Below are 27,913 nucleotides of genomic sequence, written 5' to 3'. Positions count from 1 at the left end.
CGGTTCCCGGCCCGGATGTACCCGGGTTCCCGGGTTGGAACCCGGTTGAACAGGCCTAAATTCTAAAGTTCTATTATTTATTGTTTGATCAATGATACCATGACAACATCCAACATACTTGTTACTATTAGGTATACCGCCAATTGTGTAAGGGGCACAACTCCATTACCTCGATGGCTACAAGATCTTATCAATGCCCATGAAGGATAAATTATATATCAAATTGCCGAAATGGAACGACTGGATGTTATCATATAACTTTGTGTCGACAAAGTTAACGAGTTGAGCAGCAGGCTCGACCTGCTGACAATAACTCCCTCAAGTCAACTTGTGATAAGACCCAAAAGAGCTTTGAGCTCTGCTACAAAGTCAGATCCGATTCATAGCAATTGGTTCTGGATAAAAGCAGCAGAGCCATGGCATCATCAGGTGCCTTTAGTTGTGAAGGAACATGAAATGAAACCTGACCTTCCATAAAATAAGTATGTAACTTAATAGAACAAAAAACAGCAGCGAGACAGAAAATAGAATAGGAACATAAGAAATTGTGTAATTAAAATCAGATTAAAGAAAACAAACTCACTTCTTCAACAAATTCAAAATCCACAAAAGCTGTCCCAGCTTGAACATTTAGAGATCCTTCCTTCTTCAAAGCTTCCAAACTAGTTAGTGTGTATCCTTTGGGAAGAATGCCCATTAAGTAAGCGATTAAGAAATGCCCAGCTTCATGCTGCACATGAGGTCCATATTGACATAGCCAACAATTCTAAAACTTATCTGAAGATAGGTAATACCGTAATGAACATACAACACGATAATCTTACAGAACAAAGCAGTCCTGAACATGTTATGGCCTTTGAAACAAGAACATAGCATTAATGTCATCACCAAATAAATGTAGAATGGTCTCAGCATAGTGTTATTGGACAGTTATTCCTATAAAAACATAATGAACAAATGCAATGCACTGCCACACAATGAGAGAGAGGTATCTTACTTGAACAACCCTATTGTGGTACTTCTAACTAAATTTGTGCCCAATTGTATCAAGAACCAAGCTACCAACACCTCCATCAAAAGAGACCTAGAAACAACCAATATTGTACGATTCTAGTAATAGTATGGTAAAGACAATTCTACCTTGCCTCCACTGTTAGTGATTTAAGCAACATGTGAGTGGGTGAGACGGCCAATGAAATAATTTTAAGTGCCTCCAAGAATAACACAACATATTGGTACTCAACCAAAAACACACAATTTCATAATAAAACAAGTCCTTGGAACATAGTTTCAGAAAAGGGTCTTGGGTAGAGAGAGAGAGAGAGAGAGAACGGAATTACTGAATCCAGTGTCCATAGAAACAGCAGCCCCAGAGAAAAATATAGAACTTGTTGTGGGCTAAAGCCAAGCACATTCCAGGCAGCAGGCCCTCCAAAAGCGGCAGCAAGTTGCAGGTTTCTTTCTATTGAACCAAGTGTTGCATCCACTGCTGACAAAAGAGACGATGCTTCAATTCCATTCAGCCTCAATTCATCCAAGGAATAAAGTCTTAGAGGCACCTGCATCATTGGCCCCCTTGTATGGTGAAGAACCAATCTTTATCAATTTTGGACAAGTACACAGGCAGAACAACTATCTACTAGTGATATGCGAATACATAAAACTCTATAACAATGAATTATTACAATTCTATTTCCGAATCATAAATCAGACTACATCTTCACCAATTTGCAGCTAGACTCGTCTAAGATTGCAAAGACAATTTTCCTCTATTTTACATCAAGACAATTCGATATTTTTCATTTGAATGTTTTATTTTTACGTTCGAACGTGAATGCCTGTGAGTTGACGTTTGAATGTTTCATTCGCACATTATTGGGTAATTGTTCGAACATAAAACATTAACCTTTTGGATGGTTAAAATATATGTCAATGCAGAATTGGTAGATCCAATGGTTTGAAGTCAGTGGGGGCAGAGGACCCTTCATTCCCATTAATGTTAGTGAAATAAAACATAGTTTAATTATGGTTGCTTGTTGTATTATGCCTTCTTTACATTCAAATCTCTCTTCTATGTACAAAAGAATGCCAAAAAAGAAAAAAGGAAAAAGGATTGACATTGTATTGATTTGAATTATAATCTTCTGATTATAATTCGACCATTTGATCTCGGCCTTTTGATTATGAGTTTTATAATAGTACTGTGTTTTTCACCATTTTGGTTTCTACAGGATATAATATAGTTTGTTGTTAAATCTATTTCTTTTACAAACTACTTGAGGTCATGTTTGGGAAGTGAGGAGGAATTCTCCTGCCTTCACTCTTGTGTGGAAGGTGTAGTTTTCTTGCCATTGGCCAGGCTGTTTTTGTGCAAAAACTGTTGTCTGCTATTGCTTAAAAGGAATATTTTTCTGCATGAAGGCTGTTTCAATCCCCTACGTCGGAGTTGAAGTGGTGCTAAGGGATTGTTTAGGTTCTATTTTAGCGAGTTTGATGAAGCCTATATGTTATTGTGTAGATCCTACAATTGCAGAAGCTTGGGGCATAGTCACTGTTGTTTTATTCTGTCAAGATCTTGGCTTAGACTAGTTAATATTTGAAGGTGATTCTATTCAAGTGGTCCAAGGCAGCTTCATAGATGGAGGGGGCAAGGCAGGGAAGCTAAACTGCTTGAGCTCAGACATAAATACTCTTCTTGTTAGATTTCATTGGATAATTCAGCATGTGAAGACATAAATACTCTCCCCCTTTTAAACAAAACACAAAACACAATATAATTTGTTCAAATTTTTAAAATAAAAATAATATTAAAAAATTACTTTATAATATTTTTATTCAAGTTTTCCTCTTTCCTTTTTCAAAATCCAATAAAACATCTTAATTCAAATCATTTCACTACTATTTACAAACTATTTCATTATTATTCACAAAATTTTCATCTTAACCGATTACCTAAACATGCAAGTCTTTTGAAGTGTGACTTTTGGTCGTCCTCCTGCTGCATGTACAATAAATAAATTTGTTTAGAAGGTTTGTGTAAAACCAAGTGCTATTCTTACTTTAAAAGATGTATTTTGGGACCTTTAGAAGTTGAAAATTAAGTGAAAATGAGTCAACGACACATTGTATTTTCCTTTGGGACATGGCTACCGATTTTATTTTATTTTATTCTTCAACTATCTTGACAGTTAAAATTGAATGAGATTTTATCAAACAAATAGAGTAAATGGTACAATGTATCAAGAATTATTATTATTATTATTTTGAGATCAAAGTATCAAGAATTATTATTATTATTATTATCCCAATCAATTCATGTGATACACTTTTTTAAACTTTTAAGCATCTTCAAATTCATTGTCCTAATTGAACTTATAATTTTCAAAACTTCTATTTGAAAAATATTGTAAGTTGATTTTTCGGTTAGATTAAACGACAATTGAAAGCTAAGAAATATATTTATGCAGATTTAAAATTTATAAATCCTATTCACTCTTTTGTAAAAAAGTTTAAGAAATATATGATCTATATAAAAATTCAATTTTTTTTAACGTTGAATTTCACTTTTAAAAAAAAAAAAATATGCGCAAGACTTATATATCTTATAATATCTAGCATTGTTAAAAAAATATATTAAAAAAAATGTGTTACTAATTAAAAGATATCAAAAAATAATTTACTTAAGTTTTAAGTTTTACCTAACTCCTTTCGACGATAAAAACAAATTGTAAGTATATTATTATCATTATTCTATTAACAAAAAAAATAAATATTTTAATCATTTAATTTTTTTTTTTTTAAAGAAAAGACACCATGGATATAGAGGATGGCAATATATTCATTTCATAAATAAAATAATATTGCATAAAATATATATATATAATATTAATTAACACTTCTTCTTTACTAGATCTACTGTACCATTACCAGAAAAAGAAAAAAAAAAGAGAAAGAAAGATCTACTGTACGGTTCTCTTTATCATGATGAGAGAAAAGCTATAGAAGACTCGGGAGAATGAAAACTGTGTATATATTCATTAGAAAAGTAAAAACAGAGTATTTATATTTACAGTGTGCAATACCTTAACTATTGTGCACGTGCATACATGTGATCAAGAAGATTAAAAATAATCTTATACACTAATAGCCCCCCTCAAGCTGGAGTGTATAGATTAATTACACCCAGCTTGCTAAGGAGAACATGAAAACGATCTGTCCCTAAAGGTTTAGTAAAAAAATCACCTAATTGATGTTCAGAGGATACATGTAAGGTAACTATAGTTCCAGCCTGAATCATATCTCTAACTAGATGACAATCTATCTCAATGTGTTTAGTTCTTTCGTGAAAAACAGGATTAGCAGCAATATGTAGAGCTGCTTGGCTATCACAATATAGTACAGATGGTGAAGAAAAAGTAATTCCAAAATCAGCAAACAAGGCAATAAGCCATTTTAGTTCACAGCAAGTAGAAGCCATAGAACGGTATTCAGCTTCAGCAGATGATCTTGAGACCGTGACTTGCTTCTTAGACTTCCAGGAAATCAATGAGTCACCAACAAAAATGCAGAAACCAGTAACAGATCTGCGGGAGTCCGGGCATGTAGCCCAATCAGAGTCACAAAATCCCTTCAGTTGTAGAGAAGATGAACTAGGGAAGAACAAGCCTTGACCAGCAGTGGCTTTAACGTATCTGACTACTTTAAGAGCAGCATCATAATGTAGTTGTCGTGGTTGGTCCATAAACTGGCTCAAAGTATTGACAGAAAAAGAAAGGTCAGGACGAGTGAGTGTCAAATAAAGCAAACGACCAATTAACCTTCTGTAAGATGCTGGATCAGCAAGTAAAGAGCCAGCAGATTCAGTTTTGGACAACCTCAGATTCTGATCCATAGGAGAAGTAGCAGGTTTACCAGCTAAAACACCAGAATCAGATACAATTTCAAGGGCGTATTTCCTTTGAGAAAGGGAAAATACCTTTCACAGATCTGGCCACTTCAAGACCCAAAAAATACCTCAAGGTTCCCAAATCTTTCAACTTAAAATGCAAGTGCAGAAAATCCTTAAGGTCAGCAACAGATTGTGAATTCTTAGAAGCAATGACGATATCATCAACATATACCAGAAGTGCCATAAAAGAATTACCAGAATGCTTGGTGAATAAAGAATAATCAGATTTAGACTGATTAAAACCATAAGCAATCAAGGTAGTAGAAAGTTTAGAGAACCACTGACGAGATGCTTGTTTTAAGCCATACAAAGACTTAAGAAGCTTGCATACCCGATTGTCTCCAGGATTAGAAAAACCAAGTGGTAATTTCATATAGACTTCTTCATCCAGGTGTCCATGAAGAAAAGCATTATTTACATCGAGTTGATGTAATTCCCAATTATGAATGGCAGCCAAAGCAAGAAAACAACGAACAGTAGTAAGCTTGGCAACAGGAGAAAAAGTGTCAAAATAATCAATGCCCTCACGTTGAGTGTAACCTTTTGCAACTAACCGAGCCTTATATCTCTCTAGAGTGCCATCAAATTTCAACTTGCACTTGTAAACCCATTTACAACCAATGGGCTGCTTGCCAGGAGGTAATTCAGTTAAAAGTCAAGTTTTATTAGCTTCAAGAGCAGTGATTTCAGCTGACATTGCATCCCTCCAATGAGGAAATTTAACAGCTTGATGGAAAAATTTAGGTTCATAGAAAGAATCAACAGAACAACATAAATGTTGGTATGAAGGAGACAATTTGGAATATGATAAGTATGAAGAGATAGGATATGGTGTACCTGAGTTAGAAGAACCATCAACCAGAGGAGATGAAGTAACTTCATTATTACAAATCAAGGAACAATGATAGTGTTGCAAGTAATCAGGAGGTCTTCTGTTTCTTGTAGATTTTCTTGTTGGCATAGGAGCAGGAGAATTTTCTGATGTGTCAGAATTATGGGGTAAGGGAGAAGGAGTATGTGATGAAGAATTGAGGGTAGCATCAGATAGTGGAGCTGGTAAGACAAGGTTATGTGAAGAAAAGGAAGGAGAGAGTGTATCATAAGATGGAGGAGTAGTCTTGAAAGGAAATATGTTCTCATGAAAAATAACATCTCTAGAAATGAGAATTTTGTGAGTATGGATATTATAAAGTTTATACCCTTTTATGCCAGCTGGATAACCAAGAAAAACACAAGCTTGTGCACGGGGTGAAAATTTTGTAGATGAACCACCAAGAATGGAGGCATAACAAAGACATCCAAAAACTTTAAGATGGTTATATTGAGGCTTGACAGAAAACAACATTTCATATGGTGATTTATTTGAAAGAACAGGTGTTGGAATTCGATTTATAAGGTAGACTGCAGTTAAAACACAATCGCTCCAGAAGTTTAAGGGAATATGAGACTGAAATCTGAGAGCTCGAGCAACATTTAAGATATGCTGATGTTTTCTTTCAACAATAGCATTTTGTTGGGGAGTATATACACAACTGAGTTGATGTATAACTCCTTTGTTGGCAAAGAAAGTCTATGAGAGAAAAGCTATAGAAGACTCGGGAGAATGAAAACTGTGTATATAACCGAGGCAGCTATCTCCTTCGACATGGCATTAAGCAGCCATGAGAGAACAACTGTGTTACATCTAATCCATGCATTGTGCATCGGATCAGAGAGTGGAGGTGGTGGCAAAGCACCATTCACAAAGCAAAGCTTATTTTTGGAAATAAGGGCCATAGACATGGATCGGTTCCATGTTAAGTAATTGTCTCCATTAAGAGGTTGAGAAACGAGAATCGCACCTGGATGATCACCGTGCTGAAGATAGAAAGGATTGGAGTAATCCTCCGATGGACGGTGAGAAGCGGCGGCGGAAAAGCTATCAGAATCGTCAGGCATGATGAACGGCACTGAGAAAATGAAACCGTAGGGTTAGGGTTTCTTTACTGTCGTCCTCTCTCTTTCACTCTACTTCGCCAGGTACTCTCTTCCTATCCTCTCCGTCTCAGGGTTTTAATTAGAACTTCCTTTTTCTCTGTTTTTTGTCTTTTAATCTCATGGAAATTATTAACTGGGTTTGTTTAAAAGAAAAGAAAAGCCATTTTATTTTCTAATACAATAACACAATGCATTCTTGTTTTTTCAAGTTTTTGAACTTTTTTTTTTTTAACCAATTTAATTGAATCCGAATGTCTAAAGAATTAAATACAAGTCCATGAAGCCTTGATAAAAATGACCAGTAAACTAAAAGCATTTGACTTTCTTATTCTCATTTTCTTCTCTTTCTGTTTCCTCCTATCCTAATTGTTTAATCCGGTTTGCTTCTGGTTAGCAGATAACGAAGAAAAATCTTTTCATTGGCAACGTGCTTGCTGGGAAACATCTTGATCAAGCAGCATCTTGGTTTGTGGAATTTTTTTTTTGATAAGTAAGATCGTGTAATATGGAACATGAAAGAACCAAGGAAGCAGAGACTCCTACAGAAGCACCCACTGAATCAGAATCTAACACGAAGAAATAAGAAGATAACGAAAATAGATCAGACTCACCTGTCGAGGCACCTATGAAACCAGATTATAAAAGGAAGGAAACAGAGGCATCTACTGGACCTGAGTCACCAAAAAAGAAAACTTTGAAATCATTAAAGGCCGAATCAAAAATTGCAAAGAAGCCTCTTAAACTCCAGAAAAGATAAATGTTGTCCACAAACTCAATGGAAATGAAAAGAGAATAATAAGCGTGTATTGAAGGGCAACATAGAAAGCTGTAATAGTGGAGAAGAGGTTAAAGAACTGAATTCTAGAGAAGGCAATGAGAAGAACGTCGTTAATGAAGAGCATATGGAGAAGAGCCATTAGCCTGATAATAACCAAGAGAATATGATTGAGTTGGAAAACTGCTAAGGAAAACCTTTCCTTGTATATTTGTTCTTATCTCACTGTTTACAGAATGAGGCAAGACCTCAATATGTAGTGATTACAAATAAGAGGAATATTCCTCTGTCACAAAATTACAGCCTGCAGTGCAGTGTGTGTATGTCTTGCTATAACGGATGGTTAGTGGAGGTGAGTTTGGGCACAGGCAATGCAGGAGGAGAAGTGCTTGAGTGGCTCTGCATGGTGTGGTCCTGCTTTGAGTGGTCTTGCGTATAAGGCTTTGTTGAGCATTCTGCACCTGCACTGTACGTAGGTGAGTCTGCTGTGGAAGACGTAGCATGGCATGCGTGGTTTGCATGTGATGCCTTAACAAAAACCACAATCAAAAAGAGAGAAACAAGGAGGCCTCGAATGTCAGGCGGTAGTACTGAGAGTCAAAAAGAACAAACAAAAACATGATGGCACTGATTTACAAAATTTTCATCTTATTTTATTTCCAAACATCCTCTCAGAAGAGCCAACATGATGAGAAGAATAAAGAAAAACTCAGCGGTTTGATGTTAAAAAAAAAAAAATGTCTCTATCTCGGCGTAGAATGATTTTGAGAATTATCGGATTTACTGAAAGATGATTTCCGTTTAATTATTTGGGTGTTTCCATTTTTTCGGGAAGACTTCTGTTGGCACATTTTGAAGGCTTGATTAAGAAAGTTAGAGATTGCATAGATGGTTTGGAAGGCCCAATTGCTTTCAAATGGCTCTCGGCTGTTGCTTTCAAAGCATATTTTGCAAAGCATTCCTATCCATAGCCTTTCTATTTTACACACTCCGAAAGTAGTTTGGGTCATTGTTTCTTTTGAAATATTAGCATTCAGAATTTTTGTAATTTTTCCCTTCAGGCTAGGAATCTTAAAAAACTTTTTTGATTGGCTAAAGTTCATTCAACTCATGTGTTGCCTATCTACTCTCCTTAAGTCGCTAGAGTTGGTGACAGGAAAGTTCATGAAAGAGTAAGAGAAGTGTGGCCCCGTTATCAGAAGGAAACACTTGCTAGGGATCCTTATACAAATGGTGATTCTAACATATTTCAGTTGCCATCTTATGAAAGGGATCATCAATGTCTTGTATACAGAGACATGGAAACTCTACCAAGAGAGGAGACTCCTCGGGATTTTTACTCGGTTGGAAAGGACTATTGAGCTTATGGTCCTGTGGGAGAGCACTTCTAAGACAACCTGGCCTTTTACATATAAATGATGTCTCCACACAAAGAGAGACTATGCAGATTCTCTCTACTTGAATGAGAGAGAGTACCATGCTTATGGTCTTGGTGCTAGACGTGAAACGCCGTCCATTGTACCTTTTGCAACTGCAACATTTGCTATTGGTTTAGGCCCCTATACAAAGGATCCATACCATGGTTATCATTATGGTGTTTCATCAAGTTCTTATCCTATTGGTGGTATGCACCCAATTGAGAGTGCCAATTTACATCAGACAGAAACTGATCAAGTGGGTAGTTTATACTCTACATATGCTGCCGATGCTTTACTGCACAAAGACAAGACACGTCATTATCAGGCTACCTGTCCAGCTGAAGCGGTGCCTATGCCAGTTTCGTCTCGATACTCTTTTGCTGGTCTATCATTCCTACACCTCTGACTGAATTTGCATCTTGAACATATGCATCCATTTGTATTTGGACTCCTGTTTATTGACTCCTGATGTGCATATGAGGCAATCTTCAGTTGCATGATGTATGGATGAGGGAACATGGGCTCTAAATTTGTACGAAACTGAGTGTAAGCGGCATTTTGGTACCCATCAAAATTCTTTGGATACCTTTTATCTTGTCAAAGACTCGAAAGTGCTCTTTATTGATATATTATTATTTTCTTCCCTTTCCTTTTTATGATCACAATGATACTCCTTTTTTTTTTTTTTTTAATCTTCTTGAACTCTATTTGTCAATTGCGATTAATTTTGAAACAAATAAAAAATGTGGGACAATCAAACTTGGTTGATTAGTTGGCCAATGTTCTTGGGCTACCAACTGCACATTGTATGACATCTATTCCTGAATTTCAAGGTAGCTAGAAACCTTGAATTTATTTGTAAATTGGTTTGTGAGTGCTCTTAACTTCATCCTATACATTTGCTCAGAAGTAAAGCCCTATTGGACAACCAATTGGATATTCAATGGAAGGATGGAAGAATGAAAGAATTCAAATTCAAAATAAGAAGATTCAACCCTTTTTTTTTTTTTTAAAGGAAGAGCCGAAGCCTCACAAAGGAGACCCCGTCCCAAATATATAGAAAAAAACCCTCACTTATGGCGGAGGAAAGCCGTACATCAAGCCAAACCTATGGGAAGATTACAAAACAACAAAAAAAAAAAGAACAACAAAAGACAACCAATCTATAACGAAAATTATCTCCAAATATATGCCATGCCCATTTTGTCCAATCGGTACCACCCTTTAGTCAGAAAAGGCAGATGGGAACTTACCTCGTAAAGCTTATTCTCACCCAAGGAGCCTCTTTGAGCTAACGGATCCGCTACTTTGTTGCCTTCTCTATAAAAGTGGTGAATTGAAAAGACCCATCCCACAAACAAGTCTTTCAGTTGATCCCAAAAATCCCACAAATACCACACTGTACATTTATTCTTCAAAACCCACTTCACAACCACCTCCAAGTCACATTCTATTTCAACATTTGATAAACCCCTCTCTTTTCATAAACTAATTCCTTCAATCAAAGCCCTTAGTTCCGCTTCATTATTAGAGCATGTCCCGAAGGATTTGGAGAACCCGAATACCATAGTCCCCCTCTCATCCCGCAAGATCCCTCCCCCTCCCACAGGACCTGGGTTTCCAAGGCTACTTCCATCTACGTTGAACTTAAAACAGCCTTGTCTTGGTTTCATCCATCTCAAAACAAGCGGCCTGATTTTATGGGATACTCTCACTTGGATATCTAGTTTCTGCAGGAGCTTCCTATCCCACAGATTTAGTTGTTTTCCAGACTTTAAGTTGGTCGCTACTAGTCGTGTCCAGTACTTAATCGATGTCCAAGTCTCCACCCCGTTTTCGTACTTGCCCTCCATCCTAGCAGCACATCTCCTACGCCATAGTCTCCAAACAATAATACAAGGGATCAGGCCCATTAAGAACCCAATCTGAGGAGATCTAGAAGCTCTATTAAACCAGATTTGCATCCTTTCCTTCCAACCTTGATGGCTATAGAAAGGGATACCCATTTCAGCCGAAGCTCTACGCCACAACTCGGAAGCTGCCTCTCCCTTACTCAAAATGTGGTCCAGCGTTTCAGTATGTCTATCCTTGCAGCAATTGCAGGCCGAGACAACAGGAATTCCAATACGCCTCACATTTTCATCCACTGCTAGACACCCGAAGGTAGCCTTCCAAACACAGACCGCAACTTTAGTTGGTAAAGAGTTATACCAAATCCATTTAGCCCATTCGAAATTTGGTGCTCTTGTCCGTGTAGTCTCCCAAGCTGATTTCGAAGAAAAACAACCACTTTTATCTGGCAACCAAATCAGTATGTCTTTCTCAGTACATAAGGACCCAATTGTGTTCATTACATCCGACGCTTGCTGAACGCCCAGAAGAAAGGTCAACCTCTCCACATCCCATTCGTTGTTTATCACCAAGTCCTTAACCAAAATCTGCTCTGTATCATCACACACTTCCCCCAAAGGACCGGAGCCCAGGAACTTATCAAACCATAAAAAGATATTACCTTCCTTCACTTTCCATTTTGAGTTTTCAATTAAAACTGGCAGGCACTCCATAATTTTCTTCCAAAAAAACGAGCCAGTACGTCGATTGCAACACACTACATGTTTATTTTTAAGGTATTTGGCTCTAAAGAAGCTGGACCATAAAGAATCTTGTGTTAATAGATTCCATCCTAACTTCAAAAAGAGAGAGTTCTGAACCTCAGCCACATTTCGAACCCCCACTCCACCTTCCCCAATTGGGATGCACATCTTCTCCCAGGACCTCCAACTCCTTTTATTTTTACCTTCAAACTCTCCCCAGAAAAACTTGGCAAATAAACTCTGCACCTTAGAAATGACCACTTTCGGAGCATGTAGGACAGACAACAAGTGTACCGAAATACTGGAGAGAACATGCCTTAAGAGAATTAGACGACCCCCTTGTGAAATCAACCTAGCCTTCTAGCCTGATATTTTTTTGGAGATTTTCTGAATTAAAGGGTCAAAATGGCAGCTTTTCAATCTTCCATCTACAATCGGTACACCAAGATAGGAGAAAGGAAATTTTCCTTCCTGAAAACCAGTTTCTGCCAATAACTCTCCCCTTCTTCTACTAGACAGCTGTTTAGAAACAAAAAGAGCCGACTTCTCATGATTAATCCTCTATCCAGACCACCTTTCATAGTCCCTTAACACCTCCATCAAACCCTTAGAAGATCCCTTGCTAGCATTCATAAACACAATAACATCATCCGCATATAAAAGATGTGAAACCACAGGGGCTCCACTTGGAAGTGAGAATGGCAATATCTTTTTCTCTAAAAACCTCTTCTTGATCATCCTTGATAAAACCTCTTCAACAATTATAAAAAGATAAGGAGATAAAGGGTCCTCTTGACGAAGCCCTCTCCTTGATTTAAAGAAGCCTCTCTGTTGTAAAAATCCTGCACAGCCGCCATCACGTCCATCTTCACAATTTTCCAGCACGTTAAATAGAATGTTGAACCAAACCCATCGGGCCCCGGGCTGCTATTAATAGAAATGGAAGTGAGAATTTCCTTAACGTCCTCCTCAGTTGGGCGGTCCGAGAAACTCCCCACTTTTTCTGCTGAAATACCTTGTTGTATAAGAGCCTCTAAATCTGGCAGCTGCACCTGGTCTTCCTGAGTGAGGAAGTCCTCAAAATGTCTCACGGCCCCGTCATGGACTGCTTCCATACTGTCCAAAATCGACACATCCGGTAGAACCATATGTGAAACACCAGTATTACGTCTTCTGTTGGCAATCACGGCATGGAAGAACTTGGAGTTACGGTCCCCCTCGGCAAGCCAAGTTTTCTTCGCTTGCTGCACTAAACGCATATCTTCCCTCTTATACCATAAATCAAGTTCAGCCTTCGAAACCAGGAACTCTTCTTCCACCTCTTCTGAAAAGGAGTCTTGCAGAGATGATTCCAGCTGGTCCACTCTTTCCTCCAGCTCTTTAATAATGCACTCAACGTGCCCAAAAGACTCCCTATTCCAAATTCTTAAGCGTTGTTTTAGTCGTTTCAATTTACCAGCCAGTCTACGCAAACCCGACTCCCCCTCTACAGGCTCAATCCATGACTTTTCAACAACCTCCAGAAACCCAGCATGAGAGGTCCACATGTTTTGAAATCTGAAAGGTCCAGGTCCATATCTACCCTTGTCTACCACCATATGCAACAAAATAGGCGAGTGGTCCGACGTTCTTCTACTTAGTAAGCAAGCTGAAATTTCGTTGAACCTCCTCACACACTCATTATTCATTAAAACTCGATCCAGTTGGGCCCAACTTCTAGCCAAACCCTGCTGACCGTTGCACCAAGATAGTTGTCTACCTTCGAACCGTAAGTCCACAAGACCACATCTATCTATACACTCATTAAAATCATCCATGGCCGATTGCACTCTATGCCTTCCACCCACTCGTTCATCATTTGATCTAATAATGTTAAAATCCCCGATCACTACCCATGGCACAGCAATTGACGAGATACTTGTTAAATTCTCCCACAACTCCTTTCTCTCCAGAGTAGAGCATTTTGCATAAACAAAAGAGAATAAAATAGACTTGCCCCCTTTAGAGAACAGGGCTGTCAAAGCCTGATTCGACATCCCCACCACATCCATATGTACCTCTTCTTTCCAACATACCCATATTTTTCCATCTTTCTCAATGTTAGAGAAATAATTTGGAAAATTCAAACTAACCGCCCACTGTTCAAGCTGAGACACCTCCTGAAAAGGCTCAGAGATAACCAACACATCAATACTATGTTTTCTAACCAGCTTACATAATCTTCTTTTCGATGTACCCAACCCCCTCACATTCCATACCATTATTTTGTCAATCATAAATTCAATTTATGGGGATGAGCCTTAGTCCTGTTGGACTTCCTTACCGATAGCGCTTGAGTCTTTTGCCGCTCCGCCACATCTCGCGATTCACCTCCTGGATCCGATGAATAATCCTTTTCCGCATCACCATCTATCTCATTTTCTTCTTCAGATAAAACTGCAAAACTGTTTCTGCAAACCACCTCTTCCTCACCACTACCTTCCGCTTCCAACCCAGGTTTTTCCACCTCACAATGCTCCATCTGCTTCAAGGACACTACCACCACCATGCCTTCCTCCTGGCGCCCGGACTTAGGCCTTGAACCCTCACCTTTCTCATCTGCCACCATATTCATTCCCAACCCATCCTCCAGCACCAGTTCCCCCTTCTCCATAGGCTCCACCAAGATGATGGAGTCATCCACATCTTTCCCTTTATCTACCACCTCAGATTCTTTGTTCTTGTCAAAAACAACCATGTCTTGGGATTGGTTTTCAAATTCAATCACATTCTTAACCCCCATACTCGAGCCAAGTTTGACAGCCAATTCATTTTTCCTACCCACCTCCTGCCATACTTTCCCCTCCCCCTCCTTCCCTACCCCCTTCACCTCTTCTTTCTTGTTCAGATTCGGCCTTGCCTTCTCACCAACGCGACAAACCACAGCAGTGTGGCCTTGCCTACAACATTTAGTACAATAGAAGCCTCTCTTCTCATATACAACCTTCTGCCATTTTTTAAGCTGCCCAGCAATCAACGGAAACCCCTCCACGGGTTCCTCTTGTAAGTCTACTTCCACACACAATCTAGCTCCCGTTGCCTGTGTTCGATACAGAGTCGCTTTATCAGTGCCAAGGAATTTTCCAAACCGAGAAGCCAAGATTTGCAAACTATCCAATCTATACAAGTGGAGAGGCAAACCTGGCAGAAAAATCCATTGGGGAGCAATGGATGGTTCTTTCCTCACGTTGAAATCCACCGACCAGTTAAATAAACGAAAATGGCACCCAGCAACCATCCTCCCTTCTCGAGCCCACGCATGAACATAATCTTTTTCATTGGTCAAGAGTAACAAAACATGAAAATCATCCATGAAACTATCATTGGCACTTCGGAAAAACCCCAAGACTTTAGGATCTGCCGGAGTAAGACATCAATAGACGGCCTGGCTGAAAGAAATTTCAAGACCAGCGCACATTTCAACTCATCTGCAACTTTATCCATCTCCCCTTCTAAAAAAACAAAACCCAGCTCACCATCAATCCACTCAGATTTGCGTGGAGGGAGTTTGAATTTTGGCACCGGCAGAGGCCTCTAAAGGGCTTGAGCGAAAGACAAATTTGCAGAAAAACTCCCAGCTTTACCAGTATCGAAACCACTGGACCTTCGAAGCACCTCTTCCTTTGTAGAAACCCCAAAGGAAGACCCCCCTGTACCACCCCCTGTTTCTGCAACAGGGGATGCCATACGGCCACCCACGGCCAAGGCCATAGCCTCTCTTGGAAACGAGAAAACCCTAACAGAGGTGAAAAAATCGCCCCGCCACGTCACCACTTTCAAAATCCCCAAAATAAGATTCAACCCTTCAAATATCTATTCTATTCATTTGTCACGTCGAATTAAAATGAAAAGGACCATTACATTAATGACTTGGAAGGTACATAGAGATTAGAGAGGATCACGTGCATCTATTGGTGGATTCTCCAAGAAAAAGTTGCACACAATCGTTCAACATGTAATTTGATTAAATTACATCACAACGATATTCTAAAATGAAAGTGTTATACGATTTTGAGATATAGGAAATGGTAAATGTATTACAAATTTTACTTCAGAAAAAGACTCAACAAACTTGGTGTGAATGGTGATGCAGGAATGTAATAAATATTAATTTGACTTTTTTAAGCAAGAAAACCTATGAATAGGCATTTAATAAGTAAATTTTATCCTTCCCTCAACAATTTGGTGGGTAAATAGATTTTATTTTATTCTCCTATCAATAACTAAAGGTTACTCCCATATAAAATTTAACATGTATTAACACAGAAGCTGCTCTAAATCTAATTATGCTCCTTTATCTTTTTACTCCAAACTAAAAAGAAAAAAAAAATTCTATTTATAAAAAAAATTCTATTATAAGATTGAAATTTATAAATTTTTTTAAATAAATTTAAATCTTATAAATTAACATACTATCAATAATATAGATAGTGTATTTTATCAATAATGTGAATAACGCATAGTCATTGTGCCAACTTGCCAAGCAAACGTTAAATAGGTAGCATGCCCCATTCGAATACTGATAATGGGTCTCCAACCTTTCTTCTAACAACCTATTTTTATTCTTCTATGAAAGGCCATTTTCAACATGGCTTATGCTCGATAATATATTACAAGTTGGCTTATCTTTTTTCCCATCCTGTTTCATGGGTTGGAATCATTCCATGTGCTTATATTGGCCATCAAACTGAGTGGCGAGGGTTGTACTTGAAAAGAATGACAAGTGACAATGGAGGAGGGAGATGCGAAGGTTAGGGTTCAGAAACCCATAACGGGTCTCGGGAAGTTTCGGAGATGGAGGGAATCCGTATGTAGACTGCGAAACGCACCGTGTAGCAAACCCAATGAAACGCACCGTATCATTTTCCACATGGATCCCGTCAGTTTTTCGTGCGCAACTTCCTGCGCAAGTCCCCTGCATCCATCATTTTCCTTTTTCGGTTTTCCTCTGTTTTGGTTTGACCGCATAATTGCTCAAAGGGGAAAAAAAAGTTGTCAAGGGAATCCGCGTTTCGTTGAGTCCTAAGAAAGAAAACTGTTGTGGTTGTGAAGAAAACACCTCCTACTTCGTAAAAGATGCTACAATTTCGTAGGTTCCTGCAAGGAAAGAAGGAAGGAAACACTCCATCGTATACGTAGGAAACTGCTTGTTCTTCCCTAATAAATACAGCAGAGCAGAGATAGACAATCCTCCACAATCACAATCCTCAACACACGTTTTCTCTAAAGTGGGTTGCGATCCAAACACATAAAAAAAGTATTCCTTTTTGTATGTTTATATACAAAGGACAGGCTGAGTTTGAAGAGCTCTGAAAATTTTTTAGAGGATAAGTATATAATTTATCCAGGGTTTTAAATAGAGGAGAAAACGAAAACAAAAAAGGAATCTCATTTGGGCTTGAGAGAGAGAGACAGATGGGGAACTGCTATTTGGACGTGGAAGAAGGAAAGCAAGCCGTGGGTGGGGTCCAACAGAGCCCCACAGCTACCAACAACAATGCCGGCCACAACGACGCCGTTGAGTTCTTCTACAGGTCTCGGGATCTCCATCAACACTTCACCCGAGTCGAGGTAGTGACTGCCATTCTAACGCCTATCTATATATATATATATTACACGCACACAGAACTGTATTATGCATTTGTATAATCTGTGCTGCTCTCTATTATCTACCCCACATTGGCTCAGACTCTTGATATTCTTTACTCTGTTTATCCCCACGTTGGCTGAAATTCGTATCGTTATTTATTTTCTATCCCAGATTGGCTTAGATTCTTACTATTCTCATTTTACTTTATTATTATGTTGGCCATTGCCCATAAAATACAATGAGAACAAGAATAATATGAATACGATTATTATTTTTTTAAAATTGTGGTTACTTTTTTCTTCTCCAGTAAAGTTTCTCCCCTGTAATACTATCCTTATACAAATGCAAGGTACAAAACTTGATTGAAAAAAGGTTATCCAGAAAGAGTAAATAATAAAATAATAAAATTTTGTATTCGTGTTAGTGTTATGGTTTTTTTTACAATACATATTTGTTTAAAATTATCAAAGAAGTCGTTTTCGTTGCATGGTAGAGGATCGGTTTGTGTGTATTTCACAAGTGCTGAAATGTTACATCCTTAACGCTCTTCAAGCTATGAGTTTCGCTTGATAAATGAAGCATGCGGGGCATGCAGCGCAATATTGCCTCTGATATTCTGTCATTTAAATGTTTGGCCTATTACTAGTTTCTCAGAATCAGGAAAGGATAGCATGGTGGGGTGCCATGTGTTTTGGCGCTTAGATAAAGGATGATGTTTTGATTGACTAAATTGATACCCCACATAGCAACCAACTTCTTGAATTTAAGACTGCAGTAAAACGACCTAGATATTTTAACCGCATATTAGTAAATTGGAGACTAATGAGGTTGTATGAAGCAACATGTTGCCTTTTAGTATTGTGCAGGAGTTGAATATTTCTCATTTTTAAGTGCCAAAGGATGAAGTGCCACCTATATTCTTGAAAAGGGTTACCTGCCATTTCTTTCATCTCCAACAAATGGAAATTGTGCAGTTCTATTGCCCCTTACTAGAAAGAAATGGGTGGAATAACGGCAAGCTCCAAAGCAGTATATTGCCTGACAAAAATTTTACATGGGATGGGATCGTTTATCAGTATTATAAGAGATTTTGACATCTGGAATTGTTATTTTTTCTGCATGCGTGGCTGTTTTGTTTTTAGTTTCTTTTTATTTATGTTTGTACTGTTAACTCATTTGTTTTGCCTTTTCAAAATATATTCACGTATTTTAATCTGTGCTGCAGTTATCCCTATCAGCAATTAACTTGCGAGATCGTGACATCATTTCAAAGGTATTCCTCTAAACATAACCATATGTTTGATAGTGATGTTTACTGAGGGTTGATACTAGCGTCTTTCCTTTGCCGAATCATTTGTTTAACTGCTCTAATGTCCAACTTCATCACCTATATATTTTCTATGCTTAGCATGGACTGGAAATTATGATCCAGACCACACTTCGAATTTGTATGAATTCAAGACTCTGGTATAATATTTCTCGAGTTAACATAATTCTATGAATTCATCAGTTCTAAATTTTGGGATAACTATCACAATTTTGGTTCATTATCTTGAAGTACATTTTACTATTTGAGTTTCACTTCAAGATACAACCAAAACAAAGGGGGATATGGGCATGTGAGCTGATCATTACTTTATGTTAAGCTACTATATTTATACGTTCTGTGTACTTGGGCTATGTCTATTTACCTATAAAAAAAAATTTTATGTTACTATTTTGACAGTATTTTGTTTACGTAAGATATTTGTAGCCATACTCTTGTAATGAGCTGGATTACTATGTATGTGGATCGATAACTTTCTTGGTTAGTATGGGTAGTTACTATACACTAATGAAAAACCTAGGCAAGAAAACTACAGTGCTCAGTGATATAATTTAGTTTGTTCTATTTTTGGTGTTCTTAATGATATATTAGTTTGTACTCGTGTCTTGTGTTTACTGATCAGGAGGATATATGTCTTCCATTAGGACTTTCTCAAACAATAAATGGATTTCAAATTTGAAGAGTTTCTTGCTTCTTCTGTATCTCTTCAGCTTAACCTTTGGATGACTAAATCCTGGACACCATCTTTGTTTGCTCAAAATTGCTAGAAAAAACACCCCAAGTTTCTAGTGTTTTTCTTTCTTCTCAAGTTTATGAATAGTTTTCATGGGATTCCCATCCTGGTAGTGTTTGGTTTACATTTACCATAAGTAGTATTTACATGGGTAGCGAGCTGAACTAATACTTCATGTTGACCGTTTCTGGAAAAAAGGTGTTTATTTAGCTTTCAAGGTTTGAGTTTTTCAATACACAGTAGTTTGTTTATGTGTGTATTTTGGTCAGGATTGTCTTACTGTTGTTTGAGCTAAAAAAGATATTGTTCTGTTCAGAGTGATCCCATGGCAGTGGTATATGTGAAGAATATAGATGGAAAACTAGAGGAGTTAGGCCGCACTGAGGTTATACTGAATAGCTTGAATCCCACGTGGATAGAAAAAGTTATAGTTGCATTCCAGTTCGAGATTGTACAACCATTGGTGTAAGCTTTACAAATTCATTTTAAGTGCTTATCTTTTTTATAGATATAGTACTTCTTTTTTATTACGGAAACTCCTGTTTTGATTTGACTTCTTTTGACTCACTCGCGTTTCCCTTCTTTATTTTCGCTCCAGATTTCATGTATATGATGTTGATACCAAATTTCACAATATACCTGTGAAGGTACATTATAGTTTCTGCTCTCGAGTATCTAATGTTTTAAATCTTTGTACGTTATGTTTTTCCAATTATAATTTGTACCAACAATATACAAGAAAAAGTGTACATGCTGAGTGTTTCAGTAGTATCTCTTCCAATACTTTTAAGTGCTAAATACCGCAATTTGCAAGTTAAAACTCTTTTACACTGGGGACTAAGAGCTGGGTACTGGTTTTTCTGAGTAAATATGTGTTAGTTAGATGACATTATACTTTCACTAGCCTGTTCAGTTGTATTTTTGTTGATACATGGTTAAACACATTGAATTGGCAAAAAACATTAATTCGAGAACAATAATAAACGACTTTTGGATGCCAACTATATGTTCATGCCAGCCTAAGTTATTTGGACAATATATATAGATACATCCATGCATCGTATAACTGTATAACTTGTAAGACCGACATGGGAAAGTACTCACTGAATGGTGTGCAGCAGTTTGCTTGCTTAATTCGGTCACTATTGTGTACATCTATGTGTGTGGAGGGGGTCAACTACCTCAATTGTGATTAATGAATGAGTACTTTCGAAAGATTGTCACTGTTTTTAATCATAGATTCATAGTCATGTGAGAAAAGAAAACAACTTATAGGAGAAGTGCAGATAAAATCTGAGTTGGATCAGAGACAAAACGCCAGAGGAAAACATAATGTTAAACTATTACCATATGATCTGTAATTTTTAGAAAATTTGTATGAACCATATTTCTGTTGCACATAATAAATATATCTATTCTATTGTGTTTCAGACACTGAAATTGAAGGATCAAGATTTTCTTGGAGAGGCCACGTGTGTTCTATCAGAGGTATGTTGTCTTGGGATCAATCAGGATCATTGAGAATGCATATGCATTTTAACTAAGCTGGTGCAAATTGAGTATAAAATTATATCAATTTTCAGAGTTTTTGTATTAAAAACTTCAATAGCAGAAAGACTGTTGTGAGAGCTCCTTCCCCAATTAAGTGATATATTAAGATATTAGGTTACCATCGATGCAGTTAAAGAGCATGTTGCAATTGCTGCCATTTTTAACCTTACTGAACATCAAGTCCTTCCCCCCTCTTCCATGGCAGGTACTTACCAAACAAAATCAGAGTTTAACCCTTAATCTGTGTAGTAAAATTGGGCATGTGGGTTTGAGGAACTTAGGGGTACTCACCATCCATGCAGAGGAAACAGTTGCTTCAAGGAGGGTTGTTGAGATGATGCTCCATTGTTCTTACTTGGATAACAAGGACATATTTTCTAAAAGTGTATGTATTTGCAAAGCTTTATGTTACGTATGCATGTATATTTGTTGTTTGTTTCATCCTTAAAATTCATCACTTTATTCTAGGACCCTTTTCTAAGAATATCTAGAATTGTGGAGAGTGGAGGCTCCATTCCAATATGCAAGACTGAAGTAGTGAACAACAATTTAAATCCAAAATGGAAACCCCTATGCCTGAGTATGCAGCAGTTTGGAAGTAAGGTAAACTTGTCACCTTATGATTTGGTCACACTATATTATAGGATATTCTGATATTTGGACGATTAAGAAGATGCATGTGGTGCATGAAATTTGACTTGTTGCAGGATAACCCATTGATTATCGAGTGCTTTGATTTCAATAGCAGTGGCAAACATTCACTTATTGGGTAAGTGGAATTTAGTTCATCTGCGGATTCATTTTTGCTTGGTTTCCCTTGTTATCTGAGTTTAGTCTCTGGTTCTAAAGAAGATACTGTTCTTAAATTTACCATATCAGTAAACTTCAGAAGTCAGTGGCCGACCTGGAAAAACTTCAAGAAGGTAGAAGTGGTGAAAATCTTACTATAACATCTCATCAAGGTCACAAAAAGGTACCTATTCATAATTGCAGTAGAATTTATTAAAATATTTTAGTTTATTCGTTTTATTTGAATTTGCATTTGTTCAATGATTCATCAATATAGGTTTTGAAGGGAGAGCTCTTTGTGGATCAATTTTGTGAGAAGGAACAATACAGCTTTCTTGATTACGTTTCTTGTGGATTTGAGCTTAACTTTATGGTTGCAGTTGACTTTACAGGTAAGTAATTTCTAGAGGACTATTTATACACGTGATAATTGATTTTTTTATTTTTTGTTCTCTTTTTTCTGGTTGTAAATGTTTTGCCCGAATGTCTTATTCATAATTTGAATAGTCAATTTTAATTTGTCCAGCCTCAAATGGAAATCCTCAGAACCCAGATTCTTTACACTACATTGATCCTTCCGGCCAGTTGAATTCTTATCAGAAGGTGAGTCTGTGCATCCTGATCTGGTGCTTTCAACAGCATATTATTTTGACTCCAAAACTAGTATAGGCAAATTGTTTGGATCGATTGGCATGGAAATTTACCTCATGAGTTGTATTTTCATTATGATATTGACGCTCAAATTTACCTCCCCACATATAACACTGACCTGAGAAATTTGTTGTTATCTTGATTTGGTTTATATATATATATATATATATATATATATATATATATATATATATATATATATATATATATATATTATGAAGTTTGGTCCATAAACAAGTCTCTAAATTGCTTTCTTTTATTTCTGTTATAATCAATTTGATCAAGTGGCTCGTTTTCAATATCCAATTTGCTTTCTTGAGCTTTTGAGAAAGACAAGTTTATTTGTTCTGGTTTGTTAAGTGGGCCTTCTGTTAGCCTGTATTTAAAGAAATTATTGTTGATGGGTGAAGTTATTATCTGCTTGATAACTGAATTTGTTTCAGGCTATAATGGAGGTTGGGGAGGTCATTCAATTTTATGATTCTGATAGGCGCTTTCCTGCTTGGGGCTTCGGTGGGAAAACATTTGATGGAACCATCTCACATTGCTTCAACCTAAATGGAAGCACAGGTAGCTTGGAGGTGAGAGAAGCCCATTTTATAATTTATTGTTTCTTCGTCTCTGATGCAACATTTTGGTTTGCATGTATTGGCATTTCCACAGAACTATCGCCATCTTGTTTGCCCTCCTGCAATACTGTAGTTAATCCCTGATTTTTGTTTGTTTCAACCTGTTTATCTCATCATTGTTTGTTCTTAAAAAATTTAATATTTATCTTTTTTTCTTTGTTTGCTTTTTTTCTTCCTCTACCACTTCTAGTTATGAATAGAGTGTCATAGTCAGCTTGAACCAAATAAGTAAGAAGTTGGTAAAAGCATTAGTTGAAAAAACACCGAGTATAGATTAACCATAACACATACAAAACTGTTATATACAATAATTTTAGATATGCAATTAATAGGCTTTAGAAAGTCTTTATGGTCCTTCAAAATTTTTGTAAGTAAATGAAAACTATGAAAATCAAATGGATCGAGTTATCACCCAATACCCTTCATAATATTATGTGTTACACTCTACGGTACTTTTTTTCTTCCTTGTACAGTTGTTAACATAATGAAAATGGTATGTACCGTATAAGACTCATTGAAATCAAGTGATTTTTCATTGTTGCATAGCATACATATCATCCTTATGAAAACTACATGTTCATACTCCTCAAGTAACGCATTTAGCTTCTAATTTTCAATAGGTCGAAGGAGTTGAAGGCATCATGTCTGCTTATGCAAGTGCTCTACATAATGTTACTCTGGCAGGACCAACGTTGTTTGGCCAAGTGATTAAAAGAGCTGCTCAAATTGCAAGCCAATCCGTTTCATACAACAGCAAAAAGTACTTCGTCTTGCTCATTATTACGGTAAATAGAATAGTTGACTTCACAATTTGATGCCTCTTTCCACCTTCAATCCTTCGTTTGGTAATCAAATAAATTTTTTCCTTTTCTAGGATGGAGTCCTTACAGACCTCCAAGAAACGAAAGACACTTTGGTGAAGGCATCTGATCTTCCACTATCAATTCTTATAGTGGGAGTGGGAGGTGCAGATTTTGGACAGATGGAGGTATGGATTTGTTTTTCTAGAACTTGAACTTACCCTCATGTGTTAATATGTCATCTAACTTAGTTTTTGTGACAGGTCCTTGATGCTGATAAAGGACAACGATTAGAGAGCTCTACAGATCGTGTTGCTACACGTGACATTGTACAATTTGTTCCAATGCGAGATGTTCATGGTAAGTACATAATGGCACGTGCACGTATGGTGCTAAAAATTGGGTCAAGATGCATATGTCTTTACCAAACCGAAAGAACTGTCATAAAAGGTCGTTTTTGGTGCAATTCAACTAAGAGATTGTGGTCTTGTGACTCAGAGCCACAATGGTAATGATGCACCATAATTAACTGCTTTGAAGTGTTGGGAGAGTCCCATGCTCACATGTTCCCCATTCTCAGAATAATAAGCAAGAACAAATGTTTGCTTCTAGCAAAAAAGAAGACAGTCTGTTTCCCGAAAAAGGATGGAAATTGTTGAGGAAGGTGACGCATGGGCCTCATGCACCAATCAAAATATTGATTTGTGGTGGTGGATGGTAGATCGGCAAGTAGCCAAATCAAAGATAAGGCACGTGGTGATTATAAGTGGATTGACAAAAATAAATCGAGAGTTTACACTTCCAGCAAAATGGTGTCAGGGTAAGGAAAATGGAGGTGAAAACAAAATGAAATGACTAGAAAACACTTTAGGGACTGGAGGTGCAAGTAAATGAGAGTTAACTATTGAAAAGAGAGCAGGCGGGGGGTGGTGAGTGCCACCAATGCCTGTCGTTGGTGGCGAGTGGCAGTATGTGTGGTTGTTTGGTACCTGGGTGCGGTGGATATGGGTGATCAAATGGTGGGGATTCTATATATGGTGGGCTAGTGGTGGTTGGAACCGGTCGGATATCAGTAGAACTAACCTCCAAGACTAAACAAAATAGAGACAAAAGAAGGAAGAAGATGAGGGGAAATTTTTAAAAAAAAAAACTGGAGAAATGGAATGAGAAGATCTAGAATGGGGAGAAGATTGAGGAAGGAATGAGAGAAAGGGGAGGGAGAAGTTGGGAGGTACTTCGTTCCTCACAGCGTGAGGTTGGGAAGGAGAGTTTTTTAGAGACAGTTAAGAGCTTTTTTGTGGGGAGAGAGAAAGCAACAAAACCACATTGTTGATTGCAATGCCTAGCTAGATAATTATTCAATGATGGAGTGAAGGAGGGATTAAAGGATGGGTTTGAACACTGAAATTGTGTCTGACGGAGATGTTGCATGAACTGCTATTGCCATGCACCACAGTCTTGGTCCTTTATTTTCCGTCTTTTTTTGTAACTCTTTATGGATTAAACATTGACCAACACCAAACAGCTTGGCTCCTTCATTTACAACCCAAAAGTCAGTTCTACTTCATTTTTCAGTTGACGTTTGTATCATTTATTTGGGCTTATTGACTTTTGTATCAAATGACATGAACTGTTTCCTTTTACTTTTATCTTGTTGCAGCTGTTCTGTTCTATTTTTGCTTCATTGTGTGGTATGTGCAGGTGGGCAGATTTCTGTGGTCCAGGCGCTTTTGGAAGAGCTACCAGGACAGTTCTTGACGTACATGCGGTGCAGAGATATCAAGCCACGCCCTCTCCATGAAGCCCAAGTGTCTGGTACTTGAGTATAAGTACCAACTCCACAAAAGGCCAATATATATCGACGACACACACAGGTTGGATAAGGGTCAAATAAGGTATGATATATACCGCTGATCAACAACAATTGCCAAGGTTTTCTAAAGGCTATCCCACCGATAGATTGACCTGCCTGAAAATAGGTATTGTTTCCTTTTTCCTTCGTGGGTGTGAGCAAGGAGTTACAGTTTTAATGCCAAGAACGAAATAGGAGGGTATATGAGATTGTTCGATGTCCCTCTCTGCCCATTGAAAGAAACCCCACCGAGAACCTCTTCTTTTGCTCCAATTTTTTTTTTAATCCGCTCAAGCCATTATAGGCCAGATACATTGTATTTCATCTATTCCACAATCTCACTTGCACACCACCAATGGAAGCGTCAAGTCTTCATCAACCTCTTCCACCATCCAAAAGAAGTCTTCATGTGCATGGTTGTCAAAAGCCATTTGTTGCACATGTAACAATCACCATGTGCATGCCGCCCATATGGTATTGATTTTGGCCTTTTTTTAAAGCCACTCTCTTCTAGTTGGCCGCTGGTTGGCTTACTAGCATTTTTTTTCCTTATTTTCTTGATTTTTCAGTCTTTTATTTCAAGAACTTTGAACTTCAAATCTAGGCTTTAATTGCAGCCATGCATGCACCACCCAAATGTCTCCTCATTCAGTTTACGACTCACTTTTCTACTATTTTGATCAATGCGCGTATGAGCCATATGTGCCGTTGTCTGTACATGCATGGTCCTCATGTACCGCCACACCACCACAATGTACTGTCCCCTTCACGGCTCTACCTGATCTATACCTACAATTCTTTTAACTTTTATCTCATTGTTTTTCTTCAACTATGGGATCAAACTAATTATCTGATACCAATTTTCGAGTCGTGTTTATTTTCTTGTTTTATCAATCTTTTTAGGGTGATTGATGAGATATCCCATCCCCTCAAGTTGTATTCATATTTTCTTTACTAATGTAATAATTTTGTCCCCAAAAAGGGGAGCATATATTCAAAGAAACTGGTAAGTGTATCAATATTATTTGACTGTGAGCTTTTACACCAAGTTTTTCTCTTATAACATATAATTGTACACATGGCTATTTTCTTTTGGCCGTAAGAATCCCAATCTAGAATTCAAAGAGCTAAGCTCACATAGAAGATTTATGATTTCGTTTTTCTTATTTTAGACATAAGACTTTTAATCATCAATCACCCTAAACTTTTTGGGAGAAAGCAAATTAGTATGTTATAACAGTTTGTGGTCCTAGCTAGGTTGTTAAAGTGCCTAGTTGAAATTTGAATACCTATTTTCCTTTAATATATGATGATTTTGGGACTATTTTTGAAAAACTATAAACCTATGAGACAGCATAATCTAAATAATTAAACTATTTATCCAAAACAAAATATTAAAAGGGATTTACTATGCATCAGCCACTATTCACTTTCACACCACACACTTCTAGTTTTTTCATAGGGTGTAGGGGTGCTTTTCATAGAGAATATGGATTTTTTTTATACAATGTAGGGTGTGGAGTGGTGAATAGTGGCTGATGAGAAGAATTTTTCATATTAAAACACATCAATCTCATCCATGTTGGAGTACATCTACAACAACGACAACAACAACAGGTCATCTTTAATTAGCACCAGATAATTTAATTGATATAAATATTAAATCTTCTTGTATTCTTTTCACAGTATTTCACAGCACAAATGAGAGGGATTGATAGAATTACAAAGGTGGTGTCTTTTTTTGGGGAAAAAAAAATGTCATTTGCATTGTCGTTTTTTAACATGGCATCTCCTTCTCTTCAAAACAATATGGGGATGAAAGAGAAATGATAAGAAAAAATTTCAGTAACAACAATAATAATAACTAGGAGGAGAGAGGATGTAACAGCCCGCTAGAAATTCAATTAAGGAATTTCTATTGACTTTAAGAACCTCGTGAAAACTCTGTAAGTTTACACGAATCGACTAATCGCATAAATTTTAGCCTGTCAACATAGTTAGTGTTATCACTCACTATGGTGCTAGAAATGCGATTTTAATTATTTGAGATAGTTAAAAGTGTCAGAATACATTATAGTCTACACCACTAGGCTTAATTGAATATTTAGGATTTTTCAGTACTAAGTTTATTACGTTTATTTTTGGAGTGAATAGTAACATTGGTAAATGTACTAAGCGCAGTGTTTTCAAAATCACAATGTGAAATTTTCAAATTAAGTTAGCGATATTTTATTTGGACA

At 37.3% G+C, this 27,913-nt stretch overlaps 2 protein-coding genes across 2 annotated transcripts in view; both read left to right on the top strand.

Annotated features, from left to right (window-relative positions):
• Positions 1 to 27,913, top strand: part of LOC122319131 — a 210,960-nt gene that overhangs the window by 121,381 nt on the left and 61,666 nt on the right. The window lies entirely within an intron of this gene.
• LOC122319134 (protein BONZAI 3-like) lies at positions 16,961 to 26,721 on the top strand. Its single transcript, XM_043137063.1, has 16 exons — positions 16,961 to 17,322; positions 18,567 to 18,614; positions 19,718 to 19,866; positions 20,000 to 20,048; positions 20,833 to 20,889; positions 21,158 to 21,337; positions 21,421 to 21,555; positions 21,660 to 21,721; positions 21,832 to 21,925; positions 22,019 to 22,133; positions 22,268 to 22,344; positions 22,836 to 22,973; positions 23,642 to 23,806; positions 23,896 to 24,009; positions 24,085 to 24,181; positions 25,523 to 26,721. The coding sequence occupies exons 1-16, from the start codon at positions 17,167 to 17,169 to the stop codon at positions 25,642 to 25,644; spliced, it is 1,758 nt and encodes a 585-aa protein (XP_042992997.1). The 5' UTR covers positions 16,961 to 17,166; the 3' UTR covers positions 25,645 to 26,721.

This window comes from Carya illinoinensis, chromosome 8, assembly GCF_018687715.1.
Source record: "Carya illinoinensis cultivar Pawnee chromosome 8, C.illinoinensisPawnee_v1, whole genome shotgun sequence".
Classification (NCBI taxonomy): domain Eukaryota; kingdom Viridiplantae; phylum Streptophyta; class Magnoliopsida; order Fagales; family Juglandaceae; genus Carya; species Carya illinoinensis.
The sequence above is the reverse complement of the archived record's forward strand: the minus strand, read 5'-3'. Positions and strand labels throughout refer to the sequence as shown.